The 24,954-nt window shown below is 32.9% G+C and overlaps 1 protein-coding gene across 1 annotated transcript in view; it reads right to left on the bottom strand.

Annotated features, from left to right (window-relative positions):
* LOC108554904 (cyclic nucleotide-gated cation channel alpha-3) overlaps positions 1 to 24,954 on the bottom strand; it is a gene marked incomplete at its 3' end in the record, with an annotated part of 308,264 nt that overhangs the window by 208,946 nt on the left and 74,364 nt on the right. The window contains exon 3 of the mRNA XM_017910317.1: positions 4,750 to 5,173. Coding sequence (XP_017765806.1) covers positions 4,750 to 5,173 — 424 coding nt within the window. The remainder of the gene's footprint in view (positions 1 to 4,749; positions 5,174 to 24,954) is intronic.

The raw sequence follows: 24,954 nt of genomic DNA, 5'->3' as shown, positions 1-24,954 counted from the left end.
CTATATATATAACTATAAATATATCTATTTCTATATTATGTTCACTCTACTATGTACAATACCTAATGATACTATAAGATTTGCGAGAGACTTTTAAACCTTTTACATTTTTTTGTTACAGTATAAATAAAATAATAATTAACGTATTCCATTATCATTTCCCAATGAATTATTTATTGTCTGTCTGCTACATGACACGTCAGGCTCATGCAGCACGCGCAGAACACACTAGCGACATCTGTACCGAGAACTCCAGCGGACTCCAAGTGTACCACAGGTATAGCAAAGAGAAAATGCCATTGAAGAACGCAAAAATAGGTTTTGCCAACGATTAAAAGGAATTCGAAATGTATTGTTCACGGGGATAACTGTCCCGTGAATTATTCGCTGGAAAAAACGAAAATCTGCGCAATAGGGAATTGAAACAACCCCCTACCTTTTATCCATGCTACACGTAACTCGGCATAGAGAGAAGCATGAACGGTATGCACGCGTGGTAGATTAACAAATACTATTCTTTCTTTTATTTTTCAAAAGGAGGATCGTTGAGCAAGAAATGTCTTTATGAAAATACAATGGCGGGAAAAATTCTGAAAACTTATGAAGCAGTGGACCACACTTGGAAATGGAATATAGCCTTTTAATCTGGATCAAATATTTTGAAAAAATCGGAAGGAATGTTCAAAGGAACGAATATTTCACCAGTATCGATTCCACGTCTGACAATCATTTTTGATCGTGTTAATACGTGTTTTAGGAAAAAGAAATTTGTTATTATCCGTTCAAGAGACAGTTTTATTACAGAATTGTCTTTCAGAAATTTAAATATTTAAAATTATTTTAGAATAACATAAAAATAATACACTCTACATATAGGGATATCTAGAGACATTATAAAGGTGTAATATAGAGATATTAAGATATTTATGGGGAAATTTTAACCGGAATATTTATTAAGAAATTAGTGAAACCTTTGGGAACTATGAGTTCGTTTGAATCATTAACTCATAAAGAATCCATGGGAAAAAATAAACCGAAAAATTTCGTAGCCTATACATGTCTCACATATCTAGTATCAAAACATGAAAAATTTATAAATATAACATAATTTATTATTTTTGATTCTCGATTACTGTTTTCTAAAAATTTTGCATGAAAATTTCTACGAAATGGTTCATTTTCTTCTGTATTATTAAATTATGTGAAAAATTTTGGAAGCCTTTTTCAAGAACTGACACGGACACACGCATATAATAAGACACGTACAACGTTGAATACCATATATCAAGGCAAGCCTGCGTTCTTCAAGAGGGAAAAGAATTTGAAAAATGTTGTAACATGAATTTTCCATGTAAAGCACAGCGTTGTCAAAAGAATCTGACTATACGATCCACTCGTTTATGGAAATCCGAGTCTGGATAAAAATTGGAAAAAAATCCTCCCTTCTCCCACGGTTTCTTTTATTTTAAGCGCCGGGAAAGAAGGTTACATGAATTTATTACCATTTTAAAAGGAAATGTAAACCATTCGATATTGGAACAACGGAATAGCAAAATATACCTGAGGTTTATGCTCGTCACGTAAAATATTGTGCAAAAATTTTCATCGAAAATGCCATTTTTTGATCAAAATTTTGATTTATGTAACACTGTCAATTACGAAGAATATTGGGTTACATGCTGTGGTTTATATATTTATACCTGTTTGTTATGTTTTTACCTTACATTTCTCATAACATAATTATATTAAATTTTCTATTAAGCTATTTAAATAAATGAACATTAATTGTAATAATAATAATTAATTAATATCACAAGCTATTTTCTACATTTTGGTTAAATTATTTCCTGAAGTAACTAAACTCTTAGCCACCACCTTTATAAATTTTTTAATTCCACGTGATTCCAAACTTCTACTAAATGGCGTATGTTTAATCAACACAGGATTGAGTCAAAACAAATTAAGCTTTATAATTCATCTCGAAACCTCGGTTAAATGTAACGAACTTGTAGGAAAATACACACTCGCGTAAACGAGCAACCGAATTAAACATCGACGAAGGTATATATTCACTGTTATTTCGCTTTTAGTACGAACTTCTCCCACCACGAGTTCCTCCTATTGAAATATATGAACTTCCAGGAAAAATATTCGCGAAGCGAAATGTTTATGAATCTTCTTTACCTTTATTTTATAGATGAAACCTAGCAGACTAATACCATATCAAAGAACTGTGAAATTTTGTTAACGAGTTACTTCAAACTTTATTTCAAACCATGGTTACCGAATTTAATTCCGAGGCTTTGTTCTCTTTATATCATCTCGAACATTATTAACCCTTTAGTACGAATACAGTCGTGAATGTATGGCCAAAAAATTTATGAAAACGATATTATGCAAATAATATTACAAAGACAGCAAAAAGAAAATAACAAGATTATACCAGTAAAATTAGAAAATAATTCAACAATATATAGGATATTTAGGATAAATATTTTTGGTAGATATGAGCCGTGGTGGCGCTAGTGAGTTAATTAGAAAATCGTCCTAAGATCGCTGAAACGCTTACTCCTGAAAGGATTAAAAATAGAAACAGTTTATTCGAATATAGACCAGGATGAGCCTAATGATGAATCAGGGTAGCTTTTATTCTACTTATTCTCATATAGAAATCAATTTATCTGATGTAATAAATATGCAGAAATTTTACAGGTGTTACTGCTATTTTATCACTGGTTTAAACGAGGAAACCATAAAACTCTAATCGCAAAGTTTTACCATATGTTGAACGATGTTCAAGATAAAATCAGAGCTGTGGAACCTGGAGCATGTAAGTTCCACACCATTGGCCTTTATCCAAAGTTGTTCAAATAAAAAGTGCCAATAGCTTTTTGGAAAATAAAAAGAATATAAATTTCTACTCAAATTGCTGTGGAATACATTTTAAAATTGTGAATAAAGAATTAAAGAAATTTGTTAATAATAAAATATAGAAATAAAACAAGTCCAAAATTATTTGCATAGAACTTTACAAGAATAAATTAAATGAAATGGAATAACATTTGAAGAATTTTAAATAATTAATGTAAAACTCCTCGAAGAATTAAAAATTTGAAATATTGTAGTTGCTTGAAATATCAGATGGAAATTCAAACAATTAAATGCTAAGTTATGTATTCATTCTTTCCCTCTTTTTCAGGTTTTTCACTGTAGAAATGCGTGTATTCTGCACATCCAATTCATTCTCAAATGAATATCATAAATTACTTTGACTATACATGGAAATTAGTTGGACTCCATTAATCTGATTAATTTTCTTACTAACATTAACATTTAACAGATAATACTATGAATTTAACATGCCTTGTCTACCAGGATAATTTAATTTATCACTGACCTCTATGATCTATTAAACAAATTATACACATTGAATCAATTATAGCAAAGAATTATAAGAACAATTCATAATAAAATGTACAGTGGAAGAATAGTTAAAGCAATTCTAAATTTAACAATCCTAAAAACAAATTCTTTGACTTTCCATTTGCCTATTTTGCTATCTTCAAATCATTCTGATTCATATGTTCTTATTCTCAAAATATTCATAAACAAGAGAAAGAATTCATTACACAATACGTATTATACCTCAAAACAATTCAAAGCAACTCTCAAACAACCCCAAAGAGACAAAACTTGCAAGTACAGTTTTTAAGAAACCATGAAAGCCTCATCAAAACCTAAAAAATGCATCCAACCAAAAGAGACCAGTCACTAGGCTGAGCTCCATACACATAAAATGTTTTTATACCTAAAACATAAAAGAACAAATACTTCACAACAATTTTAACCAATAACGCCAAATAGGTAAAATTCACAAATTCAAACCACCAAAGCCTCAAGCAACCCTAATTACCAACCCAAGCAAAAGAACCTAGCACACACTTGACTAAACTCCATATGAATAAGATATTTTTATTTGTAGAACATTTCAAAAAGAAACAACACAAAACACAGTTAGCAGCCAGAGAAACAATTTAAACCAGCATCCTAGAAACCTCAAATAGACAAAGTTACAAGTTCAATCTCCAGACAATTCTGAAATCCTCAAGAAATTTTAAGTAGTACATTTTAAGTACACCTGACTGGGCTCTATGTACACAAGATGTTCCTATTTTCAAAATATTTCAAACAAAAGGACCTATAACACAGTAAATAATTAAAAACAAGTTATACCAACACCCCAATAACTACAGCAAACAAAATTACAAGTTCAATCCCCAGACAATTCTGAAATCCTCAAGAAATCTTGCCTAGCATACTAAACCAAAATAAACCAGACACTTAATTAGCCTCCATGTGCACAAGATGGTCCTATTTTTAAAATATTTCAAGCAAAGAGGCCTATAACACATTAAATAATTAAAAACAAGTTATACCAACACCCCAATAACCACAATACACAAAATTACAAGTTCAATTTCCAAACAATTCTGAAATCTTCAGAAAATCTTAAGTAACACACCCAACCTAAACAAACCAGACACTTGACTGGGCTCTACATGCACAAGATGTTCATATTTTCAAAGCATTTCAAATACAGAAGACGTACAACGCAGTAAATAGTTAAAAACAAGTTAAACTAACGTCCTGTAACCGACAATATTGCAAGTTCAATTGAGGTTCTCACGGATAACACCAAGAGACTCAAGAGACCGTAACCAGCACAAGCAAGGAAAACAAAGCACTCACCTGACTGGACTCCATGCGCAGGTGCAGCGGGCGCAGGGGGCACCAGGCCGGCGAGGCTGTAGAGCGTTTGCCCACTGCCATACTTGAGGCCGCCGCAATGACAGGGCGTCGTGGGGGTGGGAAGGCCCTCGCTACCCCTGATAGCGGCGCCAATCACCGAGATCTCGTCGAGCTCGTGACCGCTATCGTAATGGAATAATCTGGTCGCGCTGGTGCTCGCTCCACCGCCACCGCCGCCACTGCCTTCCCCGCCGCCGCCATCACCGCGACCACCGCCGCTGCCCCTGCCGCCCCCGCTACGGCCCCGAAGCGACTGCACCAGCCGCTTGGCGCCTGAAGACATTCCACGGAGGTGATCCAGCCTTCCGGTCTTCTGTACTTCCTGTTCTTCGCCCAACCCGTCTACAAGCCCGACGATATCCACCTACGGTTTTTCAATTACATATCTCCGATTAGAGGGTAATAGTTTCACGGTATGAAACATGCGGGTGCGTGTTTGGGTTAGGTGTGATTAAAGGGAAGATACTGGGGGAGTGATTGGTTCTAATGGGGGTTAGAAGTAGGTGAAATGTAATTTGTGGGACGTGGATTATTGGGCTGTGATGGGGGGAGGATGTACTGTGGAATGTTATACAGGGTGTCTCAGAAGTGTACATCAAAAAATTAAAACAGAATAAAAAATAAATTAAATGTATAACGTTGTAATAATTAAGAGAGTAGTGAAGTGGAAAGTAAAGTAGGAATAAAGTCAAATTTTGGTGTACAGGTTTAGCTCTTAAAGTATTGTGTACGTCTGAAACACCCTGTATTATATTTTGTGGATAAAATCTATTATTGGTCTACTGTAACTTTTTTAAGGAATAGTTACTTTGATATAATTAATATAGATTATTAAAGTTACTTTGAACCAATGTTATATAAGCTCTGAATTCAGATTGAGGTTAGTCCTTTGCTAGAACGGCCATTTCGGTACACAGGAAAAGGGGATTTTAAAAGAGAAGAATTTTATTTGTATTAATAATATGAATGTAGCAAATGTAAAAGATAGTTGCTTCAAATAACATTGCTCCAACACTTGTGCCAACATTCTAAATTAATTAAAAAATATTTCAGATTGTTCCACATCTAGCTGACACCCTAAGTATGTTTCGTAGGACAATACTTTTATAATATAATCTTCTTTCAGAAAATATTCTAAATATTTTCATCTGCCATTTCATTGATCATCACACTATTGAAGACTACGAAACCACAAAAAATTACATTAAGCGTTTTATTTCGATTGAGAAGCTTCCAACTTTCCCAGAATTTTTAATAATAAAAAATAAGCACGGTACCTAGCTGCAAATTGGTTAATAAAAGAAAAGCGAATTTAATTAATTCGAAATTAATTAAATTTAATTAAGTAAATAATTAAACAACCTTAACAGTATCATAAAAGTAGGGTAGACCAATTTTTGTTATTTTCTTTGCATTGCTATTCATTGTTAAAAATGTGACATGTAAAAACAAATCGGACCATATATCAGAAACCTGGTAAGGCACAGCAATAAGGAATGATACAAAACATTGGCAGAGATATATATTCAGAATATTCAGCACTGACATGAGATAAAAACCGTGACGTCGTAATTTATGTTTCTACTATGTCAACGTGTATTGTCAAAAACACAAAAGCAGGTACCCACCTATCTTACTACTATGTCATCAAACTAGCCATTTTACAGACACGTATATTCAAGTTTAAAGAAATATGTCTAACACTCGAAGGGCTTACAGTACTCATTGAGATAATTAAAAAATGTCTAATCGATATAATACCAATAATCAATCTATTTGGCGTTAAATTTTGCAAAAACATTGAACATGTAATACAGCATACGTAACATATGGAAATATGAAATGTACAACAAATATTTATTACAGTAAATATTTGATATATTTTCCTTCCACTAAAATACAAAATTCTCATGTATGAATAAATTACTGAATATTCATAAATAATAAAAGTCCATTTTACGTCAAAAGGATTGATTATATAACCTATATCTATTTGACGTTTTATGCTCTACGATGAATTCCATAAAACAATTAGGTCTTGCACCCTACTTTTTGAACACTCCGTATATATAAACAATACGATTTCCTCACTCTTTGATTTTCAAAACTTTTCCGAAATCAATTGATCGAAAATAAACTCACGACAATAAAACACTTGAACACTGTGAATATCACTCGAACGAAATTTCTGGTTCGAAATTACTAAATCAAATCAATTTTATAACCATTATATTAAGAAAATAGCACCTTTCCAATAATCTATCACTCGAGATATAAATCTTTCGAGAATAATAATTCGCAACTAATATTCAAAAACGATAAGAAAACTCTAAGAATACATATTATGTATTTAATACGCCATATTACGTATAATGCGTATAATATAATCAACGTATAATATAATATAATATACGTATAATATATATTACGTATAACATAATATAATATACGTATATATAATACGTATAAATATGCCAATATTACGTCTTTTCTGTACTTGGCGTCCATTTTTAACCAACTACGTAATATCAAATTGGCGGGAAACCGTGAACACAAGATCAATTTGGCGGGAAATCGTCGATACAAGACCAATATGGCGGGAAATCGTCGATACAAGACCAATATGGCGGGAAACCATCGATACGAGATCAATTTGGCGGGAAGTCGTCGTTACCAGCCCAATATGGCGGGAAACCGTCGATACAAGACTAATATGGCGGCAAATCGTCGACATAAGTGTAACATGGCGGCAAACCGTCGATACAAGACCAATATGGCAGGAAACCGTCGACACAAGACCAATAAGGCAGGAAACCGGCGACAGAAGGCCAATATGGCGGGAAACCGTCGACAGAAGGCCAATATGGCGGGAAACCGTCGACACAAAGCCAATATGGCGGTAAACCGCCGCGAAAAAATTACGTCATAATACAATCAACACGGGGCACAACCGCGAAACGGAAGAAATAAGAATATAGAATATGATCTCACCGAATGAGGATATCCGTCGGCTCAGTATTAATCTGCCAACTGGGAGCTACCAGCGACGATAGCCACGCACTCACAACCGCGACCGGTGTCACCGGTCCAAGCACACGATCACGTTCATGTTTTCCGTTCCACGCGATGCCGAGAGCCTTTCCTTCGCGCGACAAGATTCGAAACAATTCCACTGATTCTAGACAGACCCACGCGACGCACGTTCACTCGCGAACCGATAGACGAAGGGCAATCGCAACGCCAGCATCACACGATTATCACTCGCGGTTTCTCATCGCGTCAACGAACGACGAACGGCGACGAAGCACGAACACACGACTCGCGACGCGCGCTACAACGATATGCCACCGATATGCCACGAGTCCATCGGAGAGAACGCGAGATGCAACGAAATTCACGACACGAGCCGCTCCTCCCTTTTCCTCCTGCTTCGCCTCTCTTTTTTCGTGTCCCTTCCTTTCCTTCCTGTATCTCGCGCGTCGACTGATCCTTTCGCGTCCAATGAAGTAACTGCGTAACACGGACTCTTTAAGGGACAGCAGTCGCGCAACAAGTGTCTCGAGCCACGGCTCTCGTGTCACGTGCCTCCCTGCACTTCTCCTTCTACGTGTGCTGCGCCGCACTCGATGCTCCCCTTCGTCCTTTGCCCTCTTCGCAACGATCACTTAATGCTTAACTTCTCCGCCAGAGCGATGTATCGTGCGGTGATACCTGAAAATGGTATAGGTGAATTAGCTTAGGTACGATATTTATTGAACGATCGGATCATATAGGCGTGAAATTATGTGCATTTTTTCGAAAATTTATTCCTTGATACTTATACAGGGTGGTTCTCAGAGTTGTAAAAAAATTGGAAATGGAATTTTTAAATATAGAGTAATTATTTTGGCGCGTTCACAAAATTGATATTGCACAAATAGTTACGTAGTTAGATAAATAAGAGCCCGGTGCATATAAAATTTTTTTTTTTGATCACGTGAAGGAAAACAATATTTAATATCTTTTAATTTAGACTTGACTCTATTTTAATTTAAACACTAACATAACTATATTCCTACCAAATTTCTCTTTCTATGTATATACACGATATTTATCCCAATCACCAATGTAACTAATTTATACATATTTTTTAATCTTTATAGTAGTTTCAAGAAACATTTTCCGATTTAAATAATTTCGCATAATTTCTCCTTTCAAATCCAAACTCACAACCAACAACAAACCAGAACTTACAGAACACCTCTATCCTCCAAGTAACTTCTTTTATGAAAACATATATCCCTCTATGAAAAAACAACTATCTCGCAAAAAAGTAACTAAAAATATAGACATAAAAATAGATAACTACGGCAAATATACGTTTCGTGAAACAAATATTCCAAAGATTAGCCATGTAGTTCACGAACCTAACCTCTACCGTCTCTCCAAGCAAAATATCATACATAGCACATTCACGAGAGGGCAATGTATCTTGTTCATAATTTGTGCGAGGAAATTTACATGGTTTGGGTCCCGCCAAGTCACGCTAATAGGGGTCCGCAGTTTGAGAATTGGATACTCGGTGCTGATGAGCGAGTAATGAGCCGGGAATTAGAAGAAGCCTTAAGAGAAAATAGCTAATATCAATTATCCGTGGCCTCGAGCGGGAAGGAGGAGAGATCGTGTGTCAAAAACATTCAGAGCCGACGTTAAGTGAATTGACTAGCCGAGTGAGTCATGTGATTCGATATTAACAAAACAAGGGTTTCGGTTACGCTCGTTTAGAGAGGGCGCTCGCAGCGGCGCGATGAATTCTGGTTACCTCCGAATGCATTAATAAGCCGATCAATTAACTCTGCCTTGAAATTCACCAGTTTCTACCCTCCATGGACAAATTTTGATCAAATTGCCTCGATATTATGCATAGCCAGCTCGAAGTTCCTTTGTAAAATTTGCAAGTGTACTCTATGTTGGCATAGCTCTATGGGGTAAAGCAGAAGTTTTAATAAATGTAGATCCTGTACCAGTTATTGTTTTAATCCCTTACTGGTTGTTGCTCTTAGTTTCAATCGTTTCAGAGAAAATTTTTGAAAGAGTTTTAAATTAATAAAATGAACATTTATATTTGATTGTATCGCTTCAGCATACTTTTTAAGCATACATTTTGTAACTTTATATTGTGTAATCTATGGTCTAAGGCAAAACTGTTTTATTTGTTACAGGATTTCAAATTCCTAGCATATTTTGAAAGATTAAATTAAAATTAAAACATTTTCCAACCTAATATTTAAGCACAAATCTTTTATTATTTCTTTTTTCTTTTTATATGCAGTATAAAAGAAACTCAGATACAAAAATATATATTAAAAATATATATTAAAAATATATAAATTGGGATGACATTGAATTATTTTAATAGTATAATAGTACATGCAATGTATTATTTGAAACAATTGTTTTACATTTTGGATAATACAATTTCTTCTATTTTCTATCATTCTAAACTACTGTTTAGTACATTTTGTGTACTATCTATTATAATATATTACTGTGCCTTACTACTTTATTTAAAAATATATAAATTTTAATTTGTACATAATATAACTATCATAAAGAGGAACAATTCGTATTAAAATTTTGGATCAAAGAAAAATAAATGGTTGAGGAAATAATTAATATATGTATATATGTATGTAGAATATGTATAATTAAGATGTGAATTGTATAAGTTAAAATATATTTCTATTTATTTCATGGTATATTTTAGAAGTCACAAATAATATAACAGGTTCTGTTATATGCCATGTTCCAAGAACAATTACTGTCAGCTACAATTTAAAGAAACTTGTGAATATTGCGTTCAAGTCAAGGCTAACTCAATTCAGTCGATCTTTGTTTCTAACTTTCAGGCTATCGCCTTTCACGAAATTTATCCATTGCATTTTTCTACTTTCCTTTACTGTTCTATCCAGTTACCTATCACAATATCGATGAAAATCGAACAATCTAAAGTGTTAAGGTTCTTCGTGGCTGACTGGAGTTCCGTCGATTCGATTTCGTATCCTTCCATCTTTAGAGGAAACATTTAACTTTATATCGCGTCCACTTCAATAGTAGTATGAAGAGTGAAAAGTAAAGCTCAAAGGAGAGAAAAGAATTGTTCTGCTCTTTTTCTTATTTTGTTTTCCAATTTTATATATAAGACAATCGCTATATAATAATAATTGATTGATATGGCGTAGTATAGGTTTAAATGTTTTAAAAAAGAATTTGTTTTACTTATTTTACCATTCTCTTTTATCTTACACAAACTATAATTTAGGTGTGTTTAATATTAACTCTTATAGTAATAATTATTTTAATTGTTCATTTGGAATAAAAAATTCCTTTTCAATATTAACTTTATTTGATTTTTTATTATTTTTGCTTAAAAATATATATGTATATATTAGTTTATTAATTATGTTATACTAATATATTACTGATATATCATAGCACTTTTGTTTCCTTCAGTATCCAATTCTAATTCTTTTATTTTTATAGTTACTAAATTATTTAGTAATATATACTAGATTATTTTTATGTTACTAAACGACTAGAAAATGATTTTATCCCCTTTCTAAAAGATTATTTTAATCTTTTAAATTTTACCAGGATCAAATTGTTCAATTATTAAAGTTTATACGAAGTCCTTCGAATAGAAGACACGTACAAATTTTTACTGAGCTCTCCATATGATTCGCAGAAGGTTTTGCGTCAATATTTCCACGCAGTACTTTCATCTCGTGAAGAGTACAAAATTTTCAATCACACGAGATTGCTGACTCGTCTTTCTCGTATAGCCAGAATTTCGTAACGTATTCCGTTGAATTTCATTCAGCAGAGTGCAAAACTCTCCAGATACCACTTGCAAGACCAACAACTTATTTTCCCGACTTATATCTGCATTGTGTCGTCGCCCCTTTTTATTCTGTGCAATTTTCCTCGCATATCCGCGTGCATGAGGAATCTCAACCAAAAGATTATTAAATATTTTCGTAACGCGATTTGCATAAATCGGGATCATGGGACGCTGCGGAAATAACAAGAAATAATAACTTTAGGAGATATTTTACGGAAAAAATATCATTCATGGAAATATAAGTCAGAGGGCAAATAAAAAGGAAGCTTAAAATAAAGAACGATAAAAAAAATATTAAAACACCAAATTATATGGATCCATCTTGTCTAATGACATGGAAAATTTGTGATCTTGTATTATTATTGATTTATTATTAAAATTTGAAATTCAGAATGTATAAAATTTTTAAAAAATTTGCAGTTAACATGGAAATTAATCCTTATTTAGAAATGAAGATGAAAAATTATATGTTTAAATATATTTAAATATTCACAGGAATATGTATCTTTAATTTATATATAAGATCATCTAATAAAGAAATTGAAAATCAATAAACAATTACCATAAGGCATATTTACAAACTCATGAATTATCTCACAAAACTTAAAGTCTTCTCGCATTCAAACTAAAAAATTTCAGTAATTATATCGAAAACCAGAAGGGCTTCAGGATATTAAAAAATTCTTGTATGAAGTTAATAAATAAATTCCTCATTACTTCCATAAAAATTATACAATTTAAAACATCACAAGCAACTATAACTATGTATATTTATATTATATATTTTATTATATATTATATAGCCTAACCTATAACCAAACTGTATATTAAATTAATTACAATGTAACCTTAAGTAATTTGCATATTTATTATCATGTCCTAAATCAATTATTCGCAACATGAGTCGATTAAAAAGCCAATCAAGTTCTAAAATTGTAACTAGTTCTATTTGGTAATTGTCCATTCCTTTATTCCAGAGAGTAAGCTAACCTAAAAGTGTATTCTAACCTCTCTTTCTTATCATATATACTTACTCTCCGTAGTAAAGAGATATAACGATTCAGAATCGTATAATTATGAAGAGATTTCTTTAGGGCGAATGGAGAGATCTTTACTTTACACCAGTTCCAAAGTTTTTATCGTTATGTTACTATTAAAGATGGGAAAGTGAAAACTCTAAACTCCAAGTAACGAAACAGTAACCCGGAATTTCTCGTTAGAGAAGTCTCTAGTTTCACCAGACTTATAATGTCTACTTCTGCCAATTAAAAGTTGTCGAACTGAAAAATTATTTCAATAGTTCACTATTATTTATAACAAGTGTAGACATGTGTTATTCACATTTATGAAACTTTCAATATATAAGCTTCTTCCTGTTCTTTTACATTCCATACAAAATAGTATAAATAGATTAACATAAAACAAAAAATATAAAATATACAATATTAATCATTTCAAACTAATAAATAATTCTTGGTCGGTTAATATACAGTATACTGGAACGTTGCTAACTATACTTAAATCAATAAGTAAATATCATCTTCGCGTTTCAAAATTTTATTATGGTCCTTCCACAAATTTTATTTTTATAGAAGAACAATTAATAAAATTTGTACAGAAATCTGTAGAACACCCTATACATTCACCAAATATCTCATATTACAATTAACAATTCCATTAATTCTCTAATCAGTAACTGTTGAAAAGATAGGTTTAATTGTATACAAAAATCTATCTAGAATATAAGGTATGAATAAATAATTTATAAGATCTAAATTCCGAGAACGAATGTTTATATAAACATTCGATAAGAATTGGGGGTCACGTACCCACTCTCGTAAGTCGGTCAGTCTACCTAGAAAAGCACTCGAAGACAGATATATCTTCCTTGAGTAATTAAAGGCTTTAAAAGAAAATACATACATATATATATATATATATTGTAGTTATTTTACAGTTAAAACCCATAATCGCAATAGTAACCTAGAACACTGGCTATGACCGTTAAAACACAATCATGTACCATATTCCAACCTAACCTATTCTCGCTATTCCTGCCTCCCACATATCTCACATTTCCATATCTACACATCACCCATAAATCAAGCTAACTGTTCGGACTAAAATACTCTTTTTCAAGCGTCGATCAAGTATCAAATCCCGCGAAAATCAGCGCAACCACATATATACGTATCTTGCTGACGAGCGAAAATCTTTCACTGGACGATCGTTCTCGTTGAAGATCCGAAACGCGGAAACAGAGCATGGACAAGTACGCTGAACAGCAGGACATTCAGCTGTCGTGTTCAGTTAGCTTGACGTATTATTTCCACCTATTATTCTCCCGTTGCCTATAAAAAGGACACTTTGACGGTAGCGTCGACGCTCGACAATCGTGATATGGGCAAAAGCCTGAGTCGAGGATATATCGAATTATTCGGTGGACAAAGGGAGACGAATATCTCGACGTAGATAGGGGGACAGCGACGGCAATCATGGCCGCTTTGTCCTAGTTATTTCTTCCCGAGGTAATCCGATACTTCCAACCTGCTTCGAAACGAAGAAACTGACCGTTGGTTATTGTTTCTTCGAAGGAGAAATGAACCGTTTAAGATTCTCAGAAACTGACGTCGGCGACGATGATATTTCTTTTGTGTTTACATTCCGTGCCCCTTGACGTTGGTTAAGTAGGGAACTGTATCTATAAATATAACACAACAGTGTTCCATTAAATTCGAGGAAAACCTGCTTGGCTAAATTTAGATGGGACTTCTCTCACCACTCATTGTCAGTGTCACGAGCTCAGAGAAGCCTGAAGCGGTTGACAGGAAGAGAGAATCGATAGGACGAAGAGGCAGATGCAGTAGAAAGAGATGCTGTTACCCAAAAAAAGTAAACACGCAGTGAAGAAGATTTTACTTTCCGTAATTGTCATCTTAGACTTTTGAAAATTATACCAATGGGTTACTGGGATTCTCCTGATTAAAATGAGTCCAAATACCACATATGTCAGACTATCTTATCATGTCATTATGTATCCTTTTAATATATACATTATGTTAATTATCATAATTAGAATTAGTCTGATTTATATAGTGTTTGGGCTCGTTGTAATCGGAAGAACCTCGACAATGCATTGGTACCATTTTTATAAAGATGACACAAAAATTAGGAAAAATACAATTTTCGCCATCGCAGGATCACTTTTTGTAGCGGTGGTGTTATATTGGGGAGTCGAGTTTCAACTGTCACTGCTCGACGAACTATATTTTTCTCGCTTCCGCTTATTAAATCTTTTCTCCGTCTTCGCCTGTCAAGGCTCCAGTCGATTTCTAGAAAAAAAAAATTACCCATCTCGCAAAGATTCGACCGTTGGTTTCCGAACATGGCTAAATTTAACCGAGCGTTGTTGCGAGCGAATACGCGTATCTCGTCATGGAATATTGGAATTCTAAATAATTTTGTAACAGAAAGAAGTGTCTCATGTGAAAGTACGTATAACTTTGTGAATGTAAATCGACAAAAATATTCCATCCTTTTCTCCTGTTCTATCATAATATTTTGAAGTTTTACGAGATAAAGATGTCACGCGAAGATTGTCTCGAAGATAATGGAAATTGGAGGATCAACAAGCATAATGCCACACATTTCACAAACCTTGCTACTTCCGATCACGGACAAGTTTCCTGGAACAAACGACGGTCGATCTATTGGTTATGGTCACAAAGCAACAAGCGCTCGATGCAGAATGTCCACTCGAAACGTGCTGACTGTAAATGACTGACTAGCGACATGAGATGGCGCTTCCGTTTCTCACTTGCCGGTGAATGCGTGCGCATTATCGTCAGTCTGATTGAGACGGACTCGGATGTCGGTTATCCAATTCCGATGAATTAAACTGAACATTATCGGGTAAATTTACGAGTGTGTGCAGACTGTTTTAGTTATTGGAGAAGACTATAGCTATGCATAATGGTGCAGGAAAAATTGCACGGTATAACGAGGTTAGGAGTCTTTCTAAAGAAATCGTCTGTTACAAATTAACGTATGTACATAGTGATAAAATATTTGCAGAGAAATAGTTGTATTTTATTGTGGTGGAATTGAAATGTAAATTATCAGATTGTATATGAGTTTTGTTGTTTACTATTTGTATTCCGTGGTTTTGAATTATTCTGTTTAGACAATGTGTATTTACTCCATCATGGCGTCATTGGCGGTGCAAATTAAATTCAGGTATTTTTATTGACTTAGTAATTAAATGTATAAATGAATTAATAAGCAGTAAATATATTAAAATAAATTTGAAAAAATTTATCTTCTAAAAATATAGCATAGAGAAATATTCCTAAAAATAGATATGTATGGTAGAGCATGTAAATAGAATAAGTTATTATTTTTAAAATAGTGGAAAAAATATATCGGTAGTTAAAAATGAAAAGGACGAAGGAACGATATGGAAATTAAGTAATTCAAATGGAATGATAGAAAAATCTTTTTTAGTAACAAATTTTTAGATAGAGAATTTTGTTAATGTAAAGGAAAAATATGAATTATTATTACAAAAACTTATACAATTAAATAATTCAGTAAATTTTTCTAATATTTTCAATATTATTAATAACATAATCGATATTTTCCATTATTTTTTAGTCAAAATGTAGTCATTTATAGTAATAAACTGTAGTAGTATGCTATCTGACTATACAGGTACCAATACTACTTATTTTCGCAAAGAAATACACATATCGTATCTCCAAATCAATTTTCAAGTAATATCATATTATTGACATTTTCACTAAAACTTCTCCAACAAATAATTATATTTAAAATAAAAATATTAGTTTAAAAAAAAAAGAAAATATCCAAATAAAGATACACGAAATTTTTCATTTTTAATTCCTGCTTAAATCTTATGTGAGATATTATGTAACATACGAAATTTTCCGAAAAGTATCATTTATTGACTATCATTGCTACTTGCACGTGATAGTTTCGAGAGCGGTGAATTATTGGTCTTAAATAACATGTGCACTCCGTTCCCAGGCCTCGTACAATTAATTTACGCGAGATGGTAATTCTGCTGTGTGCACACCGAGTACCCGAACTTAATCTAACGTGATTCACGATCATGCATCTGGTTGTCTTTAAATGTCACAGCTTCTACAACGCGAGTGAAGCACAATGAGAGAAAGCTCCATGCAGTAATCTGCTAAGTTGTCTGAACGGATAGTTCTCCATTTGTAAAATACTATGTGAATACATGGATATTTGATTCGACAAAGAAAATTTGTTATCATTATTATTTCATATAAATTATAATAATTTTTATTATTATAAAAATAATAATAAGTAATAATTATTCTTATTATTATTATTATCAAATCTTATAGTTTGTCTCTTCTTTTATCTCACCATTTTGGAATTAAAATTAAAATATAAATTGATGTTTCGAGATTAATATAATGTTATTAATACACAGACATTCTTTTATCACGAAATAATTGTTACGAAGTTGTTCATTTTGGATAATTACTGTTACCAGATTGTTTTAATTCTCTTTATAAGAGTGTAATTATCAAAAAAGTGTCTTTTTTCATATTTTACACTAGTATTGCTTGTTTTGCACAAGAAGTCCTTCAAAACTGAACACATATTTTTGCCTGCGGTATACTATCACGTATACCACTTATATCTTGTGATGAAAGTTGTCGATGAGACCTGGCGCGATGAACAGATGGCGCGACTGAGTTACGCTCCTTGCCACTCCATCGTCTCAAGGAGCTTCTTGTGAAACAAACACAGTACATTCACTTAAACGTATCGGTAGTTTTAATAACCTTCAACTGATTTGATGCACGTTAAATTATCGTATTTGTACTGAAATAAAAATAAATTATTTTCTCTTCGATTACTAACAATAAGAAAGAGTTGTTCTGTATGTAAATTATTTTGATAAAATAAAAACACGTAATAAGTAACAAATATGTACCGTGACAACACAAGAAGATGTCATAAATCGAATATTGATATCGTATTATAGTATATCAAATTAATTCCATTTTTTAATTCTTTTTCCAAGAAATTACAGCCACATTTATTGCACAAGAGTACGAGAAACGTGTACATAGAAGATCTGTCATTTGTTACTATATATTACATATTACGTTTATAGCAGGCTAGTTAAAAGCTGTTGGTGATTTATCACCCGCAGCATGGTTGGGAACAAGTTCAAGAGGCGACACTCTAAAAACGTCTATTAGACATAGTGGATCCTCAGACACTGTGCTGTGCCATATAAGACGTTAATAAAAAGCTGGAATCATTTTTCAAAAGGCTTACAGTTGAAAGCTTCTAATAGTTTTAGCTGCAAGAACACGACTCCTGAAAGCTTCGAGGGCTTTGTTTGCTCCTTTTCCTGCATGAGTTTTACCACTACGAGTGGATAACTATGTTAGCTAGGAATGTAAGTTTCATCTTACGCGATATGAGACTACACGTACGTATAAAATGGCCGTGCAGAGTTAACCTCGACGTCAAAGCAAATACGCGTGTTCCGTGGCGATCCCGATTCTTAGTGTCTTCTGGAAAATTATCTAGACAGATATTGGATAAATAATCAACTAAAAATAAATATGAAATTAGTAAGAGAATTAAATGAAAATATATATAAATAATTGTCAGTTTAAATAGGCAAAATTAAAATTTGTATTGCTTATTATCCTTGATGTGAAAAATAAAGACACATGCTTAGGAGTTCTTCAATATTTTTTAGAAAATTATTTAGATAATTATTGACTATATTATCTATTGGAAGGATAATGAGTTAGTGATAGAATAAGATGAAAATAGATAGCAAAAATTTCGTTCTTTATTTTGATATGAAATTTAGTATACTTAATTGTTCTAATTGTTTATTGTATCATTGCCTGCAAATAAATTACTGCACAAGTGGTTAACTACCCCTCTGTATTTTTATGGCAGAGAATCTACAAATTTATTTAGTTTATTTTTTATTTTGCCTTATTATTTCTTATTGTTATATTTTTATAACGTTTCTTACAATTAATATATTTTTCTATAATATAGTATGAAATTCTAATGCTTTATGAAAAATATTAACATTTTTTTATAAAAGATATAGTATTTACAGCTAGCAAAACTACTCATTAAGTATTTATTCAGAAAGTATTAATAATTATTAAATAATAGTAGTATCAGATATAATTATATTAAATTAAATAATTCTCATGTCATAATATTAATATTTTTTTTGTATAAAACAAGTTTTTATTATTATGAAATTGTTCGTTGAAATATTTATTTACAAAGTTCTAATAATTATTAAATAACAATAATATTAAATATGATAACTACTTTGTCGAACTTTCAAATTTTCAAGTAGCATTACGAATAGTATTAAACTATCTGAATACTAATGAGGACCCTTTAGACGGTTTTCCATGTTTTGCATATGCTCTATGTTAATTTACCGCATTGAATACAGATGTATACTATAATTGGAGCGTTACGCATGCCCTTAATTTGGGAACCGGCTCACAGTTCCATGCATCAATCTTGCTTGAAATCTGGTATTCACGTGGATTTACGACGCATCAAATTCTATTGCGAAACGGGAAGAGACTTCAAGATTGTCGAACTTTAATTAGTATTAAAATTTTTCTTCCGGTAAATGAGTACGAGGCCTCAAATACCAACTTAAACGATTATACATAGGAATCTGTTTCATTTTTATTGGTCCACGAATTATAAATATATTATAAATATATTATAAATATTTCTTAACATATTTGAAATAAAAGAGAAATGTTTGATAGTAATATGACTCGAGTATCATTAAAAATCATTGCAACATATATTTATCGAGCTTCATACACTGTGTGCAATTTTTAATAATTATTTTTATAATTTTCAATGACTTTGTCATTATGTATTAGGTTATTGTGTAAGTAATGTGATCCCTTTTGACACGTTTACTATTTTCTGCAGATATTTTGTTGCTTTAATTAAAAACTGAATTTTATAGATATTTTTGTTCATTAATACGTAAAAATGCAAATTATAATTATATGATCTGATTATGAATTTGTTATTTTACATATACATAAAAGAATTTACATAATAACGAGTATGATAAAATGGCAATTTTAAATAATGTCAAATATTGTTTTATAACATTCAAAGTGAAAGATAGAAGTGAAAAATTAAATTAATTTTTTAAAAGCAATGAATGTAGATTTTTTTCGAATTTTTTCTCAACTTTCCCATAGTAATTTAACATTATTTTTATATTTCGCGATATTCGGGAAAAACGTGAAATAAATACAGGGATACATTTTATGTAAATATACTAAAATTCACGTAAATTTTGCCAGTTTTCGCTCCTACATGATGGGGACGAAGAATTGTTTTAAGCCCCTTTCATCAGAGAAATATAATGGTTTCTGCGGCATGGAACGCTGCCAAGGAACATTTAATTGGGAATTTAATCGAACTTCGACCTACCCTACAAGCACGCTGTTTAATCGTAAGCTCTCGTTTGTTTACGAAGACCCTCGATATTTACGCCATGCCAGGTGAATCAATGAAAATACGTAAAATATGAATGCAGTACGTGTTATGTAGGTTGTTCATTGTCTCATAAATCTTCAAAACCCTCATATATTTACACGATGGAACGTTAAGCTATAAAATATGAAATTATTCGTTAATCTATAAAATTATAAATTTTCTTAACCTCCTCTGCTTTACAAAAATTAAAATAAAATTTTAATTTACGAACAAATATTTGCAAATAATTAATACACATTAAAACTAATATTTACAAATAAGTCATTGAAATTAAAAATAATATTTATAAATAACTAATTTTTATATAAAATAATATTTATTTGTAATTAAATATTAAGCTTTATGCAATCATTCGTTATCAGAGCTCAGTATTCCAAGGAGTGGGGATAGAGACTGACAATTAAAGAACAGTCATCAACTACCATCTAGGTAGACAATACTGTATTGGGAATGGTAGAATCATAATACCCATAATAGTGAATGACAAAATTAAAAAATTCCTGTTTTATATATAACTCCTGTGTTACACAGTGAATCACGGAAAATGGCGGAGACAAGCATAAATAAACACAGCAACTAGATCAATTACCAATCTTACAAAGTAAATCCTTGAGAATGGTGAAGACAAACATAAATAAACAAAGCAACTACATCAATTGCGAATCTTAAATCCCTGAAAATGGGAAGACAAGCATAAATAAATAAGGCAAGTGGACCAATTGCCAATCTTACACAGCAAATCCTTGAAAATGGCCAGAACAAGCATAAATAAAGAATGCAACTAGACTAATTGCGAATTTTACACAGTAAATCTCTAAAAATGGTGAAAACAAACACAAATAAACAAAGCAACTACATCAATTGCGAATCTTAAATCCCTGAAAATGGGAAGACAAGCATAAATAAACAATTCAAGTAGACCAATTGCCAATTTTACACAGTGAATCCCAGAAAATGGCGGAGACAAGCATAAATAAACAATGCAAGTAGACCAATTACCAATCTTACACAGTGAATCCCAGAAAATGGCGAAGACAAGCATAAATAAACAAAGCAACTAGGCCGATCGCCAATCAAAGCAGGCCTCGCGAAATTGTCCAAAAACCCCACTCCACGAGCGAAACTTCAAAAAACACGTTCCAAGTTGAAACACAGTGGGAGCATCGGCTAACGAGACAATCCTCTGTCGCCATTGCGCCAACTCCATTCTTCCACGCTAAATCACCGGACTCCATCGATGCAATTTAACCCGTTTTAAACCGTCAACAGGTACAAAAACGATCGGGCTGCTATTTATAAACGCAGTTTCAGTCGTCGAACACCAGCGGAAGATAAACTGGTCGGAATTGCGATTGGCCCGCGCGCTGTGTCGTAATGGCGGGAAAAATTTTGAACGCGGGGGCTACAGCCGAGTTTGCCAGGGGTTAATGTCGTCGTTGGAAATATCGCGCGCACAGCATCCACGATTGGGCGAGATTTCGCTATGGCTCTTTTACGACCGGCCTCTATGTAAGTACAAACATCGATAAAACGTTCCACTGTGCATCCAGTCCGGCCACGAAATGGACAGAAGCGTCCAGGATATATCCGAGTTAATGGAGGATCGCCATGTTGTATACCGATACGATGTCGGACGATTTAATGAGCCCGCCATCTATACGAATACGAAAGTTCCAGGGTTGGAAGTGAATTTACGAGGGCCATTGCTGGTGGTTTCAGCGAAACAAAATGGATCCCCATGGCTGGGAGATCTTCGGTAATTAGCGGGTACTGTGTTAGGGAGTAATATCGATAATGGTTTTATATGGTAGAAAATATGCTATAACGAGTGAATAATAAATTTCGAGCTGATGGGTAATGGCTGATAGCTAATTGCGATGAATGAATTTATGTGGGGATTAGTGGCCAAGCATAGAGGTTATGTTTCGTAGAGGAGCAACTAGTTCGAGGAAGCCTGTTATTTAATTGCGAAAATCTGAAATAGAAGTGTTATAAGTGTCTTCCTTTAATTATAAGTAAATGTTAAGTACCTTAATCATTCAATATGGTTAATAATTACTTGTGTTAACAATTTAAGGAAATGATTTTGTATTGTGATTAGTGGTATAACATTGAGGTTATGTTTTATAGAGGAGCAATTGGAAGAAGTCTTATGTAATTATAAAAGTTTGAAATGTAGGTACTATAAATGTTTTTCCTTAATTAAATGTAAGAGTTAAGTATCTTAACCATTCAGTATTCCTAATAGTTAATTATATTGTTAATTTAAAGAAATGAATTTATGTGGTGATCAGTGGTGCAATAAGAAGTCTATTATTTAATTGTAAAAATTTGAAATATAAGAATTATAAATGTTTTTCTTTAATTAAATGTAAGTGTTAAGTACTTTAATCATTTGATATGGCTAGTAGTTACTTGTGCTAACTGTTTAAAGAAATGATTTTGTATTGTGATTAGCGGTATAACATTGAGGTTATGTTTTATAGAGGAGCAATTGGAAGAAGTCTGTTATGTAATTATTAAAATCTGAAATGTAAGTACTATAAATGTTTTTCCTTAATTAAATGTAAGAGTCAAGTATCTTAACCATTCAGTATACCTAATAGTTAATTATATTGTTAATTTAAAAAAATGAATTTATGTGGTGCTCATTGGTGCAACATGAGCTCTGTTATGCAATTGTAAATATTTGAGATATAAGTGTTTTGAGTGTCATAAGTACTATAAGTATTTTCCTTTAATTATATATAAATATGGAGTTTTTAGATATAAATGACAAGTATTTTGACCATTCACTTACATTGAACACCATTTTTGAAAACTGTGATCATTAACATTGGGGCTATTTATTGTCTGTTTCTATATATTTCTTATTCATTTGATTGACTTGTTGCTTACACTAACTTACTATATGAAGATACTAACCAAGAGAGATTTTTTGTCATCTAATTGCTAAAATCTGAAATATAGAAGTTATATAATCATTTTTCATGACCATTTACTTCTATTAAGATGTTCTCATTATCATTGGAATTATTTATTGTTAGTCTCCATGCATTTCTTGTGCATTATACTATAATAAGCACTGAAATTGAAACTGCTTGATTACAAATAATTTTATCTACATCTGAGAAGGGGTATTGGATATTTATTATTTGATCTCACTTTTCAAGATATTTTACAGAAATAACGGTATACTGTTAGATATTGCTAGAAGTTCAAAACTAGCTGATCCAAATCACAGTGATAGTTTATGTTAAACAGAGTTATAAAATAACGTAAAAATTTCCAAAATTACATTTAATGTAATTATTTTATACAGAAATTAAGTTGACTATAACACCATCTGCATTCTTGGCGGGAAAATCCAAAACGTTAGGAACCCCCGGTATTATTCGCCAAATTTGAATATTAGAATTCTGATTTCGTTGCTCGAGACCAGGCTTGGACGAGGCTGATATTCGATCCGGAGCATACTGCTCGAGAAATCGCACAAAAGGATGAAGTCTCCCAATCAACAACAGTGAAGAGGTTACATCAACCACGGAAGGTAAGCAAACTCGAAAACTAGGTTCCACGTGAACTTTCAGAACGTGGTCTTCTGTAGCAACTAACCCACGTATGCTCCGTGTCTCAATAAGCAAGCACAAACCGCAGTTTTGAACGGAGTAAAAACCAAAGATGAGAAGTGGCAGTTGTACAGCAATGCCATTCGTAAAAGATAGTGAGCAAACACGAAAGATTCTGCTGAATTCATGCATAGTCTTTGTTCACCAATGATGCCGGTATTGCTGGGTTTATTACGAGGCATGAGTACTCACGAGTATACTCACAAGTACTCACTTTGCAATGACGAGTCTAGCTCGTCACACGAGTCCTTCATGTCGAACCTCGCGATTATAAGCTACACTCTCATCACGCAACCATAACTGTATTCGTTATATTTTAATATGCACAAGATTGGAAGGATTGCTAAAATTTGTATCTAATTCTATTGCGAACGGAATAAATTGTACAGTGGTTGAGGCGTAGTACTCTTCTCGTTGAAGAGCACGGGGCAATTTTCTGGATGAAGAGGAGACAAAGAAGATAGGATGCACGTGTTTCATCCAGGGTCTCCTAGCGGACATGCCAGTAAGGCTATCTAGCAAACCCGTGCCCAGACTTGAAATATTATAGGGAAATCAGGAACTTCCATTTTTCTTCTCGTTGAAGAGCACGGGGCAATTTTCTGGATGAAGAGGAGACAAAGAAGATAGGATGCATGTGTTTCATCCAGGGTCTCCTAGCGGACATGTCAGTAAGGCTATCTAGCAAACCCGTGCCCAGACTTGGAATATTATAGGGAAATCAGGAACTTCCATTCGTAGGTCGCTAAGGGTTTATCGAATCATTTACGAGGACCTCAATCATCCCAGAATCCCCCTAGTGGTGAATGCGCGAACTACAGAGTCGCCATAGTGGTTAATTAATATTAAATACTGCTTCCATATTTTTAATAATTAACAAAAACAATTTTTAATAATTAACTCGTACTGCAAAAGATTAGAAAATGCGAATTATAATAATTTGTTAATTGTTAATTAATTATAACAACTTGCAAACATGTAGAACTGCGTCCAATCGCACAACGCCATCTATGCGAAATCGTCGAGAGATGTCGCTGCATCTGT

This window comes from Eufriesea mexicana, unplaced genomic scaffold (genome assembly GCF_001483705.2).
Source record: "Eufriesea mexicana isolate 0111107269 unplaced genomic scaffold, ASM148370v2 scaffold115, whole genome shotgun sequence".
Lineage (NCBI taxonomy): Eukaryota > Metazoa > Arthropoda > Insecta > Hymenoptera > Apidae > Eufriesea > Eufriesea mexicana.
The sequence above is the reverse complement of the archived record's forward strand: the minus strand, read 5'-3'. Positions and strand labels throughout refer to the sequence as shown.